This window comes from Tiliqua scincoides, chromosome 8 (genome assembly GCF_035046505.1).
Source record: "Tiliqua scincoides isolate rTilSci1 chromosome 8, rTilSci1.hap2, whole genome shotgun sequence".
NCBI lineage: Eukaryota > Metazoa > Chordata > Lepidosauria > Squamata > Scincidae > Tiliqua > Tiliqua scincoides.
The window spans coordinates 55,068,516-55,084,454 of NC_089828.1; the positions used below are offsets into that span (position 1 = coordinate 55,068,516).

Sequence of the window (15,939 nt, forward strand, 5' to 3'; positions counted from 1 at the left end):
GCAAATTTGGATCACAATGGGAGCTAGAGAAGAACCCCCTGACTTGGCCTGGCATGCTCTTAATAATAATAACTAGGTATTTATATACCACCTTTCTGGTCATCGGATTACTCCTCTGACTTTATTCAAGGCGGTTTACATAGGCAGGCATTTCTAAATCCCTCAAGGGAATTTTTACAGAGGTTCACCCTTTCAAGAACCAACAACATTTCAGGATGGATCTTCCTGGTTTGGTCTCACTTCTGGCCTCCAGTTCTCCCACGCAGGCTGGCAAGCAGCTCCTTCTCTCACATGGAGGGCAGCCAAGACACTTCTCACTCACACCAAGAGCAGGTGGAATCACTCGGCTCAGCTTGTCAGCTGCTTCAAGGTCTCGCCATTCTCAGCCGTTCAGAGAGCTGCTGGTATCCTCGAACTGGCGACCTTCTGATGTTATCTTCGGGCTAACGGAGGCTCTACCCTCTAGACCAGACCTCCTGCCCAAATCAGGAGACCAGACCTCCTGCTCTTTCCAATCAGGTTTCTGCTGATTGGAGCTGCAACAACAGCAGAGACCTCCAGGAAGACCAGACCTCCTGCTCTTCCCAGTCAGGTTGGTGGCAACAGAGCTGCAACAACAGCAGAGACCCGAGAGGCTTCCCTCCCCGTTTCTCTTTGGCACAGTAACATCAGGAGTTCCGAAGATCTTGGAAGAATCTTGTTTTCCCCATGAAAGACCAAACAGGAAGAGGGGAAAGATGTTACCCAGTTCTTCAAGGTGCTGCTACCATGGGCAAAGCAGGCCAGAAGGCAATCAGTGAAAAGAAGGAAGAGGCCAGTGTGGACAATGTTCAGGGACTCACCGGGTCGTCAGGACTTGAAGGAGAGCATTTAGGAACCCACTGTACTTGTGATGGATTTCCAAATGTGAAATTCCTTCAGACTGATGAAAAATTGCTTGGAAAACTCAAGGCACTTATCCAGTCTTTTGGAATAATCACTTCATTGACTGAGCTTATCTTGGACTGAGCCCACAACAGTCCGCCCATTGTCCCATCAAAAGTTTTTCTAGAGATCTTATGCCTACTTTAGACTAATTAGCCTCCCTTCTTCCCCCCAAAATAGCCCTAGTTACCCCAACAAGCGCCCCTGTAACAAGCGCCCCTGAACCCCACCACCAGGATAGCTTGCCTGTTCAAACTGTAGAGGTCCTCCTTCCTCCCTACTCCAGTCAGTGCTTCTCCGGCCACAGCAGAGACACCTTAACTCTCAGCAGCTCCTGGGAGTGGCAGCCACAAACCAGTCAGTCAGTCAGTCAGTCAGTCAGTCAGTCAGTCAGTCAGTCAGTCAGTCAGTCAGTCAGTCAGTCAGTCCTTCTTCCAGCCTGTCTCCCTCTCCTCTTCAACCCTTCCCCTTTCAGACACAACTTTTATTTCCAAGGTGTTCATTACCTCCAATTGGTTGCAGCTGTGAACCATACCCACTGCAATTCAAAGCTCTGGATTTAACTCTATACTTCCCAGACCTGTCAACACAAGGGTGACAGGTCTGCTGACATCACACACTATCTCTTCCTCATTTCCACTGCATCCCTCACTAAAGCACTCTTGTGCAGGCCATCAAAAATGCAACCCATCTGCTTAACAAAAAAGTGGTACCAGTCAGTTCAATGCACCTAATCCCCACAAGAGGGCAGATCCATTCCAGCTATGTGCAAAGTGGCATGGTCAGTGTTACAGCTCCTCTTTTATATTTTGATATTGCACGTGGTTCACATTTGAGCTAACCCAGGATGACTCACTGTAGAGAGTTTACACAAGTGCTTAAAAAAAAAACCCCAAAGGATGCCAGCATTTCAAAGTGAATTATCCTGTCACCGCCTGGACAGATAATTCCAAGTGTGGACATTTTGGTCCTATATTGGGGAAGATTTACAGGGAAATAGCACAGTGGTTCTCAAACTGGGCCGCAACCCAATTTTGGGTGGGTCAAGAAGGGCTGGGCAGAGCCTCCAATGGCACCTTGCCACAGACAATGGCAAGATGAGATAACCAATTGCCTCCAGCCTTGAGGCTATTCGAAAATCAGATAGCTGCTAATTGCCCTGCAAACAGCTCAGCTCCTGGAGTTTGCAAGATATCTGCTAATTGCCCTGCAAAGAGCGCAACTCCTGGGGTTTGCAAGGGGCTGAAATCCTGCAGTTTGCAAGTATGTGTAAATATAGGGAGATAAATGTGTCTTAGGCTGCAATCCTAACCACACTTTCCTAAGAGTAAGCCCCACTGAACAAAATAGGACTTACTTCTGAGTAGATTGTGCCCTTAGTTAGGTTAGGATTGCGCCCATAGTTGATAAATAATTTTAAAAAATTCAAAAGATTTTATTATTTTTAAAAAAATTTTTGGGAGGGAGAAATGTGGGAAAGGAATGAGAGCATTCATGAAAGGGCTGCTTCATGATGAATAATATATGGAGTTTTTTGTAAATATAGAAACAAATATTACTTGTAAGTAAATAAATAAAAGTATTATTTCTTTCCAGATCTTTTTTTTTTTTTAAAGTCTTGCAAATCTAGGTGGGTCCCAATAAGAGTGTCATTTTAAAAAGTGGGTCCCAATGCTAAAAAGTTTGGGAACCACTGAAATAGTGCAGCATTCAGATGACTTGAATTCTACAGTTACTCTTCTCCAGGCTACTGAGGAAGACCATTCCATGGAAATACACAGGGAGTGGCTTCATTCTTGGTTTACATACTTTGATTTGAATTTTTTATATTGAAACACTGATAAAAAGAGTGCAAGCGAGAGTGCAAGAGTGCAAGCAAATATAGCTATTTGGTGTTTATATTTCCTATACATTTTATATGAAAATATTACGTGTATATTTCTTCTGCATTATTCTAGTTTTCCTTATGTTTTATATTGTTCAAAATCCACGGTTGGTAACTGATTTTTGATGAAAACCCTAGTGACGCCATTGTAACCAGGGACATTGTTAAATAGTGGTCTCCTCTACCGTTTTTGATAACAAAATGAAAGAAAAACAGCAATGAAAATCAACATTTTTTTGCGCACCCCCCAGTGTGCTGTTGCTCACCTTGAACAGTGCCCTAAGCGATAGCTGTGGACTCTTGATGCAGAAATGATGGGACGACACCTTGACGCATGTAACTTTGCTAAAATTTATTGTAGTAGACGATGCGACTAGTAGGAAGAAAGAAAATCACATTGATAGCTCCCACAGACACTCACTGCAAGTTTGGAAATTCAGGACATTATGTGAAACAAGTCAAAGTTTGTTTGTTGTTTTTTTTTAAAAAGGTCATGGGGAGGGCTGTGAAGGGAAGCAAGTCTGATCCAGCCCCACGAGTCCAACAGGGGTATCCTTGGTTTGACAATTGCCTCTTGGCTCCAAAAAAAGTCACACTCTCCTCCAATCAACAAACTACAGAAACATGAACCACTATCCTTGACCTCCTCAAAGGGAGGTTACCTTCTGGGAATGGAAGACACACAGGCAAACAGCCTGCAAACAAGATCAGCACAGTCTTTGGGATTGGGTCCAATCACCCACAGACGCAAGCCAGAGAACTGCTCGGGCTTCCAGAATTCCAGGGCTGGCAGGCCTTATCTATGGTCTTGACACCCGCAGGTTTGATATCTGAGGATGCCAAGTCAGCAGCTGGAGGGCTTCAAAACACACCCAGGATGTGACCTGAAGCGTCCTCCGTTTGCATCCAGAGGTGTTCTGGGGGTCCTTCCATGGACTTGATTATCCGTGGAATTCAGTATCCGTGGGGGTCCTGGAATCATTTTAGTGAGCAGATTTGAGACCACTCATTTATTCAGCCGTTACATCCTCAACCCTTAACAGTTAAATGGACCTGGAAAGCAGGTACATTAACAGAGAGCAGAGCATGGTTTTCTTAGGTGTAAGTAGGGCCAGCAAATGAAATTGAAATGCCACCTGCTGGAAGATGTCAGTCTAATCCCCAGTCTAACATCACTGGGAGTAAAGAGGAAGATATTTGGCCTGGCCCATTTAGATTGACATCATGGCTCAGTTTCTGGACTCAACAAAGTGCGGTGGTCTGCCGCTGGAAGAAAGAGATGAGGAGACATGCATGATCTCGCAAATCCTCTCCTCTCTGGCATGGCTAATAACATGTCACTGAGTGGCTGTTGTACAATGGCTTTTCCCCAGGGATTTTAATCCAAGCTGATGAAGAATTCGGGCCCTTGCAGTGCTCTGCTGGCATCAGGGCAGGTGCTGGTGAAGGAGCTCATGCCCATCAGAGGCTACTCATGTTGACACCTGGACCCTCCATACCGGTGGCATGTATCACTCTCTGTGCAATCAGAGAGTGAACAGGGTACCAAGGGGGGGGGGGACAGACCCAGCACCAGGCTTTACCGCCACCAGTGCTGGCCTTGTGAGCCAGGCCCACCGAGGGTTAAAGGATCAGAGAGCTCGGTGGAGCCATTTGCCCAAGAAAACAAGGACGTCCCCATGCAGAATAAGTGTCACGGTTAAGATCCAAATAATCACGTGACCCACAACCTCAAGGAAGCATCAGGGTTGCTCCCTGCCAACACCTCACCCAGTAAGCAATTTTTTTACATAACCTGAAAGGACTTTCCCATTCTATGTGCGATATGGGCACAGTGGATCTGCCATCACCCAAAAGGAGCAAAGAAAAATGATTAGACATACCTGGTTTTGCACCTGGGACCCCATTCTTTGACACCTGATGCTGAATCAGACTTTTCCCTTCATGAAAAACCAGGAAATGCTGTTAAGTTCATGGTGGGTGTTGAATTCTTTCTCACGATTTGCACCCTCTTCTTCATCCTACCAAGCTTCCCCCAATCGCCCTCAGACCTGCTACTCAAATCATTTTGCCAGGATATATCTGGGATTGCTGCCGGGGCCTTATGTACACACAGAGGCCTGTGCTCTGCTACCGAGCCACGGCCTTTCTCCTCTCCATGCTTCAGAGGAGGCAGGTTCCTTTTAATTATCACAGTTGAACAGGGATTGGAACTCAAGGTTGTCCTGGCCCAAGTGCAATGAAGTCCCTCTGGCTCTCCCACTAGGCCAGCAATTATAGAGTTGGAAGGGATCCGTAAGGTCATCTAGTCCAACCCCCTGTCTGTAGCAGGAAATCCTCCTAGAGCGTCTCCAGCTGAGGTCCATTGTCTCCAGAACATAAACCAAGGGAATGTCCCTACATAAGAACACAAGGAAAGCCCTGCTGGACCCAAACAAAGAGCCATCTGGTCTAACATCTTGTTTCCCGTGATGGCCAGGCAGATGCTTTGGCAAGCCAATAGCCCCCTCCTTCCAGATTATTTCCTGAGCAAGCAATATTCAGCAGCATACAAAGCTTAGGGACAATTGGAACTGCTAGGAGTCCACCTGTTTCAGTCTTGTCTGCTCTGACCAGAGGCAGCTCTCCAGGTCCCAGGCAGAAAGGCCTTTCCCATCACCTGCTATCCAAGATATATATATATTTTTTTACTGGAAATAACAGGTTGATTAGGGAAACTTGTGCATGCAAAGGGTGGGATCCCCAGCTCTGGCCATCTCCCCATGTCTCTAAGCACGGATGTTCCTTTTGACCATCACTGACATAGATAGATCCACCTTTCTTGAATTTATCTACCCTCCATTTAAAGCCACCAAATCCAGTGGTTCTCCCAGCACATTTTGCACATCAATTACATATTGTGCTTCCTTTTTTTTCTAGTGGCCATTGGTTCCACTAAGGGAAGGAGTCTTACACTCGCTGCAGCAAATCTGTTACTAGAAATCAGATCTTTGTCGATAGCCAATGACGAAGGAAGAAAAGACAGGTCGCAGGTGCCCAAAACTTGGCAAAGCAGCCAATGGCAACACAAGATACATTTCTGGAAGGAAAGCAAGTGTTTCCTGGCATCTAACACACAATTGCACAAGATTAAATTAGGATTTTTTTTTTTAAAAAAAACAAAGTTATTATGATGACAGCACATTAAAAACCACACAAACACAAAAATTAATCCCATTGCATCAGTACTTGACTGAGTCTTCATTAAAAGAGCCCCTCCCAATACTGATTCTTGGCATGTTCATTTTCAATAGTGCATTTTTTTCTTCAATGCTGGCAAAAGGAGGAGAGGGGGCCAGTTTTCAGTTCTTCCATCCTTCTGGCTTTGAACAACCAGCGCTGGGCTTTCGGTTGTTCCCTGTGGCCAACTGAGTGAAGCAGACAGTGTGCTTGGGACGGAGAACACATTTTGTGTGAAGTCTATGGGATGTGTCCAGGATTAGGGAAGCAGGATTCTTGTACTGGCCAACCTAGGGAGCAACGGCTGCCTTGTAGCATCAGCTTGGAAGAGGATCAAAAACCATGGATTTCCAGCGATCCTCCGACCATCACAGAGATCAAGGTTAGTATATTATTCCCCTTGCTAGATATGTCCATTAAAAAAAAAAAAATTCCAAGACTTGCTTTCTGAGACACTCATAAGTTTGGCTTATCCATTATTTAGGAAAGGCAATGTTACTTTAGGGGGGAAAAGTTCACAAGATTTTAGGATAATCTTTCCAGCAGAATAGCTGAGGCCTCACTTGAAGAAGACTGCAGGGATGGATTCACCCATCAAACAGAGAAATAACGAGGTTTCAATAAATAAAACTTAAGAAAAAAAAATCAAATCTTCTCTTCCCTTAACACACTTCCCTGATATTGTGGAGAGCAGAGGGCGTGTTTGAAATGTCTCTGCTTCGGAGAGCTCAGTTTGACGAGTCCTTGAGAAAAAGATGATGGGCCTTCTATTTGATGAAATTCTTAATTGTCCACCTTTGTCCTGTGCAGCTGCGGAGTATAAGATCCATACCCGCCATGCCTTTATTTTCAACTTCCAAGCAACGTCCTGTCCCTTTATTTAAAATCGCACCGTTCTAAAAAGAAAAACACAAACAAACAAACAAAAAAATCAATGCATACATTAGAAGCGAGTTGAAATTCCCCCCCTCCTATGCAGTGTGGACTGCGTGGATCAATTTAGTAGCATGCAATGGTAGTGGGTGATGAGGAAAGGCTACGGCGTTTGAGCCTCTTCAGCCTAGAAAAGAGATGCCTGAGGGGGGACATGATTGAGACGTACAAAATTATGCAGGGGATGGACAGAGTGGATAGAGAGAGGCTCTTTACACTCTCATAACACCAGAACCAGGGGACATCCACTAAAATTGAGTGTTCGGAGAGTTAGGAGAGACAAAGAAAATATTTCTTTACTCAGTGTGTGGTTGGTCTGTGGAACTCCTTGCCACAGGATGTGGTGACGGCATCTGGCCTGGATGCCTTTAAAAGGGGATTGGACAAGTTTCTGGAGGAAAAATCCATTATGGGTTACAAGCCATGATGTGTATGTGCAACCTCCTAATTTTAGAAATAGGCTACGCCAGATGCAAGGGAGGGCACCAGGATGCAGGTCTCTTGTTATCAGGTGTGCTCCCTGGGGCATTTGGTGGGGCCGCTGTGAGATACAGGAAGCTGGATTAGATGGCCCTATGGCCTGATCCAGTGGGGTTGTTCTTATGTTCTTATGGCGGCTTGGGCAGTGATCCTTGGTCTGAGAATGGGTGCATTTTGCCTTTGGTCCCAATTCCATCTGTTACAGACCTGTATGAAGTTCCAGCGTTTATGGAGACTGCTCTTGACTTTCTCACAGTCGAGGAGCTGGGGGAACCGACTTTTCATGTTGTCCACCAGGCAGCGGGTATCAGGAAGGAGGATCGTGGTCCCGAGAGCCCCCAAATGAAGAAATCCTTCTTTGGTGTAGCGGGCAAGCTGAAGGAGGGAAAGAGGAAAGAGACAGGACTATAGAGGGAACTGCTTCAGCATCATATAAACATCGGATTGGGCCAAAGCTCAGTGGAGTCCCCTGCTTTGTATGCAGAAGGTCCCAGGTTCAAACCCTGACATCAAGTAGGCGTGGGAATGACCCCTGCTGGGAACCCAGGAGAGAGGCTGCCAGTCAGTGTATACAATATTGGCCTAGGTGGCCCAAGGGTGACCTAAAGGTGCATATACCACTGAATAACAGTTGCCAGGCAAAAACAGTTCAGGGAAGGAGCTTCTGGCTTTCAGGTGCATCTGGCTGACTCTATGTTCAAGATACCAGTTCAGCAGTTCCCAAACTTTCCTAGGTCACGTCACCCTTCTTTCGCGACACCGCTGTGCCACAGATCTCGTGAGAATAGCACTAGATCGCACAAGAATAGCACTAGATCTTGCATGAATAGCGTGAGATCTCAAGAGAATAGTGTGAGATCTCGTGCAATCCTGGTCAGTACCAATGGCAGCACCCGGGAGAACCAGGAGGAAGGGGGCACTCGGGACATCCCATGGCACTCCTGTGAGTTCACTGTGATGCTCTAGGGTGCTGCGGCCCAGTTTGGGAACCACCATACTAGACATTTGCAGCAGAAATGGACTGAGTTGACCAAGTGTGACGTCATCATATTCACTCATTCGTTGCAATGGGAGGGGAGACATCTGCTTAAAACAACTACCAAGAAAAGCTGGTGGTATTTGACCAATGCCAAACTCAACAGGGCCACTTCTATCTGACTTCAATGGAGGGCATGCCCCAGAAATGGATGGCAGGTTTCCTGCTTGAGGTTTGGTTGTTCTTGGTTTGAAAAAAAAAAAAAGGGGTGGCAAGAAAAATATACCCAGCTGCTTATTAAATTATTTAATCCCTCCCTTCTCCGACAGACAAACAGGCCACATTCCGAGCATTAATTAACCAGGCCTCTCCGCTCCCGAGACGTTAAACAGAGAGGCAGAACACCAGCTGGAGGACTGCAGTTATCTTTGCTCGAGCAATTATCTCCGGAGCGTCTGTGCCGAAGCCAGAGGCAGCATCAAGGAGGCGTTCGCCTTGAAGCCAAGAGAGGCTGCTTGATGTCTGCTCGGCTTTCTCCGCGACTGTTTTGTGAACGAGCCTCGTCAATTTATTGGGTTTTGAACAGGATAAGGCCGCAGACTGGGCAGGAGCAACATCAGGACGCCTCCCTTCTTTTTCTCTTTTGTCTGTATTAAAACAACACTCTCATTTCCTTCCTTCTTTCAAATGCCACCAGCTTTCTAACAGAAGAGGGAGAAAGGGGATGAGAAAAAGCATCATGAATCTATTTTGCCTTCCTTCCTCTTCAGGGCATCTTTGGGGAAGGTGATGGGGGGGTTGCCCCATGGAAATGGGTGATGTGATGGGTGGGGTTACCCCATGGAAATAGTTCACAAACTCAAAGCGACCTGCTTCACTCTGCTCAGTTCATGGAATCACTCTGCATGGTAGGGCCAGCCTTGAGCCTTAACCAGAGGCCTTCAAACTCTGGCCCATCTTGGGTGCGGTGTGGAGCAGTGGTAGCTAAGACTTACCATTCTGCCCTCCCCCCCCCACGTCCCATCTTCATGCCTGATCTGTGTAGAAACTTGCAAAGGGCAGCTGCTTCCCCCAGGAAATCGGCACGCAGAGCTTTCTGGGGTGATGTGGAGTGGATGTGGCTGCCTGGTGCAAATTTCTGCACAAACTGGGTGCAAAGACCCGAGGAGGCAATGTGGAAAAGTAAGGCTTCCCCCTGTATCCACAGATTCCGCATCCACGGACTCACCCGCATCCACGGATTCACTAAACTGTTAATTTGCAGGTTCACTTATCCACCTCCTGCAAGCCCAATGTCTACCCAATGTGCGGTGGCAGTGAAGAAGGCCAATTCTATGCTTGGGATCATTAGGAAGGGTATTGAGAACAAAACGGCTAATATTATAATGCCGTTGTACAAATCGATGGTAAGGCCACACCTGGAGTATTGCGTCCAGTTCCGGTCACCACATCTCAAAAAAGACATAGTGGGAAAAGGTGCAAAAGAGAGCGACTAAGATGATTACTGGGCTGGGGCACCTTCCTTATGAGGAAAGGCTACGGCGTTTGGGCCTCTTCAGTCTAGAAAGAGGCGCCTGAGGGGGGACATGATTCAGACATACAAAATTATGCACGGGAAGGATAGAGAGATGCTCTTTTCCCTCTCATACAACACCACAACCAGGGGACATCCACGAAAGTTGAGTGTTGGGAGAGTTAGGACAGACAAAAGAAAATATTTCTTTACTCAGCATGTGGTTGGTCTGTGGAACCCCTTACCACAGGCTGTGGTGATGGTATCTGGCCTAGATTCCTTTCAAAGGGGACTAGACAAATTTCTGGAGGAAAAATCCATTACGGGTTACAAGCCATGATGCGTATGTGCAACCTCCTGATTTTAGAAATGGGCTGTGTCAGATGCAAGGGAGGGCACCAGGATGAGGTCTCTTGTTATCTGGTGTGCTCCCTGGGGCATTTGGTGGGCCGCTGTGAGATACAGGAGGCTGGACTAGATGGGCCTTGGGCCCGATCCAGCAGGGCTCTTCTTAAGTTCTTATGCCCATTATCCATTTTATTTTGCTCTGACACCAAGCGTTAACATCTCTTCCTTTGCAGCCTGTTATAGAATGCTATAACCTGACATGAGAAGAAGCAGTCAAGACCAAACACAAGAGGAAGGAGACATCCAGAATGCTAACAGGAGACAGGAAGCTTCCTGCTTCCTGTTCTTTTAGTCTCAGTCTCCCACCTTGAGCGTTCCAGGTGACTGTTTTTTTGTGTTCCTCTCTGGTTGGTTGGCAATCTTCAGTCTCGAAAGACTACATGGTATAAGTCTACAGCACATGGTATTCCCAAGCGGTCTCCCATCCAAGTATTAACCAGGCCTGACCCTGCTTAGCTTCTGATATCAGACAAGATCAGGCATGTGCAAGGCTACAAAGGAAAAGACATGGGTGGTTGGTGCTACAGTAAGAACTGGGCCCCCTTTTATCTGCAGTTTAGTTATCCATGGTGGCAGAAACATATCATCCACTGATACTGGGGCGGGGGGCACTTGTAACTGCCCTTACTGCAACTATTTAATGACAAACATGTATTATGCCAAGACTAAAACACCAAGCTTTAAACCATTCCCCTTTTTACTCCATGAAGGTAATCACAGCCTTCATTTGGTTGGTTTGAAGAAATATAATTAACTTTCTTCCATTTGGATGAGAAACCAGACAGGAACCGTAATGAAGGACGACAGATGGTCGATATTAATCTTCCGAACGAGGCGATCAGACTGACTTAAAGTTGTGTCGGCCCGCATCACGCTACTCTTGCTCTTTCAGAATCTGCGGGCTGGCAGTAAACTTAAATTAAACAGACTAATTCAGATTAATTGTATTTCCCCAAGATGGGGTACTCCTCAAGGCTGACATCTTTGCAGAGACGTAAGGTGTCAGAAAAATTGGCCAGCCTTGCACCTCCCATGAGATGACAATGTCATATCCACAGTATTTAATAATGTTATTAAGCATTTGCATAACACTGTCAAGTCTTCAAAGTGCTCCTGGGACATCATATTATTGGAAACCTCACAATGGAACATTATTATTATATCAGTGGAAAATGCTAAGAAATGTCACTAAGATCATATTCCTGGCTCAGAGATACAAACCTTGGTGCCTTGCAATGCGTCACAGTGAAGCAATTGTTACCACCCCTGAATTTTTCTCCATCTCAGATTTAAATTTAAAGCAGAGAGGAAGTCTATTTCTTTCACCTCCCACCCCATCATCTCCTACATTTCTATCACCCCACCACTAGTGATCCAACAAATCTCCCTCTTACCACATACTTGATTTCAACAGCTTAGAAGTAAGTCCACCTCTCTTCAACTGGGCAACAGTTCAGTGTCTTCTGAGTCAATTTGTATTTCAGGGAGCTTGAAGTGCCTCTACACTGAGCACTCTTCTGAATGCTTGAGATGCATGCTATGGGAATTCTGAGCAACCTTCCTCAAATAGAGTCCAAACACTGTTGTCCCAGTCTTAACTGCAAAGGTGGCAAATGCGCAGCAGAGAGGGTGAGTCCTTAAGTTTTAAGAAGCTGCCTTCCTCCCTGTTACCCAGATCCAGATCCTGATGCTAAGGACCCTAGGAAATATCACAGAAAAATGAATATATTTCAGGGCACCAAGCCCCTGGGATGCTAAAGTTTCAAGTGGTCATGGGGGCCTCAAGATCTCCATCTCTGTTGCTTGCTCTCCTGTTACAGAAGCCACCAAGATACGCTAGGGAGGTGTGGAGAGGCAGTGAGACACACACCAAGGTGTTTATGGCCCAGATTATTGTCTGAGCTGAAAACAAAGAACTCTTGAAGGTACTTGATTTTGAATAGGACGAGTGATATCCATATTCCAAACCGTTCCCCCAGTTTTGGTGGCCTGAATCCTTGCACCCGCCTAATGGTAACCAATGTGAGTTCTAACCTGTGGCCCCCACCCGTGACACGGGTACAGGATGGCGGTGTGATTCTCCTGAGGCCCTTGGTCCAGGCAGACGTCCTTCACTTTGTTGTTGCGGAGCTGTAGCAAATTCGAAAGAAGACCAAAAATTAACATCCTGCAGGGCTCTTAACAGGAACACACACAATTCAATAGCTGATGACCACCATTTTTAACAGTTAATGGGGGGTTTGTGTCTCAAACATTGTGTTTTCTTGAACACAGGTGCCTTTTCATTTGACACCACCTATATATCGGTGTATGCCTGCAAACTATTTGTTTAACAGCTTCTTTTCTTTTCAATCAAGCACTTCCCTTCAAAGAGGGAGATCTGACAATTCCCCAGACCTTTTCAAATGGTAATCGGGACAGGATTCTTCCTGCCAGAAGCAGGCAGTGAAATTTCATCTCAAAGCGGCAAAATGTCTGTTCATAAATAAATGATTTGCACAGAGAATATGACATTGGTAGAAAATGACTTCGGGAATGAGCCTTTTTTTTCTTTCAGTCTTTTGCCCAGTTTTCAAAGCTGGTGGCTTACAAATCCAGTTTGGGGTTATCCAGGTGGTATCACATTGGTTGGCAACCTTCAGTCTCGAAAGACTATGGTATAAGCCTACAGCACCTGGTATTCCCAAGCCGTCTCCCATCCAAGTACTAACCAGGCCTGACCCTGCTTAGCTTCCGAGATCAGACAAGATCGGGCATGTCCAGGGTAACAGTTAGCAGGTTCATGTTTTCATCTGGGGCCTGAAGAGATGTGATGGAATCACCATTCCCATGTCTTTCCCAGTCATATACATAGCAGGGATGAACTTAACAGTCAAGAAGTGTTCAGGTTTGGCATCTCATTATGTTCAGAGGGTCTGTTCCAGGACCCTCTCACAGATACCAAAATCCACGGATAATTAAATCTTCAGGGTGCCCAGCATGGCACCACAATAATTTACCTGGAGGCTGCATACCTCTAAATACCTCTGGATGCAACTGGAAGATGCTGGCAAGAACCAGAAGTGACTTCCAGTCATGTCCGGGAGGTCTCTGAGGTCCTCCAACCCCAGGTACAGCATCCACTGATACTCAGGGCCCACTGTACTTTCTAACTGTCTGGTCACATGAAGCTCCTTTTCTCGAGTCAGGCTCTTGGTCCATCTAGTTCATTGTCATCTGGGCTGCCCGACAGAGTCTCTCAAAGGTTTCAGGTGGGTCCCTTTCCTAGACGCCTCTGGGAATGGTGGGGATTGAACCTGGGGCTTTCAACATGCAAAGCAGATGTTCTACTGCTTAGCTATGGCCCCTCTAAACATCTGCTTCAGACAGATCTGTGACAGATCTGTGACAGATCAGGAGAGAGATCTTGGGGTGGTGGTGGACAGGTCGATGAAAGTGTCAACCAATGTGCGGCAGCAGTGAAGAAGGCCAATTCTATGCTTGGGATCATTAGGAAGGGTATTGAGAACAAAACAGCTAATATTATAATGCCGTTGTACAAATCGATGGTAAGGCCACACCTGGAGTATTGTGTCCAGTTCTGGTCGCCGCATCTCAAAAAAGACATAGTGGAAATGGAAAAGTGCAAAAGAGAGCGACTAAGATGATTACAGGGCTGGGGCACCTTCTTTATGAGGAAAGGCTACGGTGTTTGGGCTTCTTCAGCCTAGAAAAGAGACGCCTGAGGGGGGACATGATTGAGACATACAAAATTATGCAGGGGATGGACAGAGTGGATAGGGAGATGCTCTTTACACTCTCACATAACACCAGAACCAGGGGACGTCCACTAAAATTGAGTGTTGGGAGAGTTAGAACAGACAAAAGAAAATATTTCTTTACTCAGCGTGTGGTTGGTCTGTGGAACTCCTTGCCACAGGATGTGGTGATGGCGTCTGACCTGGACGCCTTTAAAAGGGGATTGGACAAGTTTATGGAGGAAAAATCCATTACAGGTCACAAGCCATGATGTGTATGTGCAACCTCCTGATTTTAGAAATGGGTTATGTCAGAATGCCAGATGCAAGGGAGGGCACCAGGATGCAGATCTCTTGTTATCTGGTGTGCTCCCTGGGGCATTTGGTGGGCCGCTGTGAGATACAGGAAGCTGGACTAGATGGGCCTATGGCCTGATCCAGTGGGGCTGTTCTTATGTTCTTATGACACTAGTGGTACAGTAACTAGTGTGTGTGTGGGTGGTGTATACTGTTCTCTCTTGCTTTGGGGTTTCTCAGAGAGAAACAGGGCACTGAATTAGATAGGCCTTCAGCCTGATCCAGCAGAGTTTCTTCTTCTCCCCCTCCTCCAGTACTTTAATTATTGAACCACTTATTTTGAACCGGTTACAACTTTGTGGGGTTGGCGGTTTTGTTCAAGGCAACTAGGAGAGTTTGTGTTTTGTGCTTACTACTCATTCACTGAAAACCCATCAGAACTGGTTTTTACATTTGGGTTCAGGGTTGGTTTGGTCAGCTCCCTGCAAGGACGCCTCTCCCTAGCCCTCTTCCTCCCAGTTTGCCTCCCAGCAGCCGGCAAATCTAAGACCTTGACGCTGTTTCAGTTGTGGCATCAGGCAAGGATAGAGAGAGGTTGCTGAAGCAAAACACTTCAGGAAGATAAGGCATGAGGGGGAAAGTGCTCTGGAGCCTCTTCCATGTGCACCTGTCATGCTAAAGACAGACTCTAGGGATGGAGGGCTTCCATGATCACATTACCGGTGGAGCAAGGCACTCAATGGTCTCATTAAATCTACAAGTTAGATAAGATTGGTACATGACTCCAACTCCAAAAAATTCAATAAAATTGTTCCCTCTCCCAAAAAGGGGTCAACTCTGTTCTCTGTTGAGAGCTTTCAGCCCACTCTGATTCCTCTCTGAGCCACTACCATTTTCTCATCATTACCTCCCCATATGCAATGGTATTGTTGTATCTTCTCATTTCTGGGTAGACGTGGTCCAGGTACCACTGGAAGTTCTTACACTTCAAGCTCTTCCTTAGCGCTTTTCGCTCCGAGACATCCCCGATATCAATTCCTGGATTCTGAAAAAGAGATGTTCTTAAGGTACCTTGCTTTCCGGTAACTACAATACTAAGTTTCACGGACTTCCAAGACAGTTGCCTATAGTTCAAAGTTCTCCACAGAGACTGCTCCAACCTATCCTCCTGAACTAGGCTGCTGAAATTATCAAAGCCTGGTCAAATGAAAAAGAAGGCATGGATTGTGCACCAGTGAAGGGTCTGCTCAGTTTGGGTAAGAGGAGCAAATTCCTGGGCTAAACACGAGCTCAAAGGCAAGGTGCCATTCAGTTCTGGGTACATCCATTCTGTGTGTCCATGCTGCACCTGGCTCCAGTTGAGTGATCTGTCCACCTGTCCTCTAGCCAACTGCCTACGAAGTCGACATACAATGAAATAACTGCAAGCACATTGGGCCAGTGGTTCCCAAACATTATGGCACTGTGACCTACCTTGTCCTCAGCATGGGTTGCAACACAATAACGCTTTGCAGCACTACAAGGGAGCATCACATCATGACCCCCTGCAAATTGCATTGGGACTCAC

General features: G+C 46.3%; 1 protein-coding gene and 1 pseudogene across 1 annotated transcript in view; both read right to left on the reverse strand.

Annotated features, from left to right (window-relative positions):
• Positions 1 to 3,146: 3,146 nt before the first annotated feature.
• LOC136658819 (polypeptide N-acetylgalactosaminyltransferase 17) overlaps positions 3,147 to 15,939 on the reverse strand; it is a 37,716-nt gene continuing 24,923 nt past the window's right edge. The window contains exons 3-6 of the mRNA XM_066635708.1: positions 15,280 to 15,417; positions 12,373 to 12,468; positions 7,649 to 7,816; positions 3,147 to 6,924 (exon numbers count right to left, since the gene is read on the reverse strand). Of these exons, the coding sequence (XP_066491805.1) occupies positions 6,796 to 6,924; positions 7,649 to 7,816; positions 12,373 to 12,468; positions 15,280 to 15,417 (531 nt within the window). The 3' untranslated portion in view covers positions 3,147 to 6,795. The remainder of the gene's footprint in view (positions 6,925 to 7,648; positions 7,817 to 12,372; positions 12,469 to 15,279; positions 15,418 to 15,939) is intronic.
• On the reverse strand, positions 13,001 to 13,114 carry LOC136659776 (5S ribosomal RNA; annotated as a pseudogene).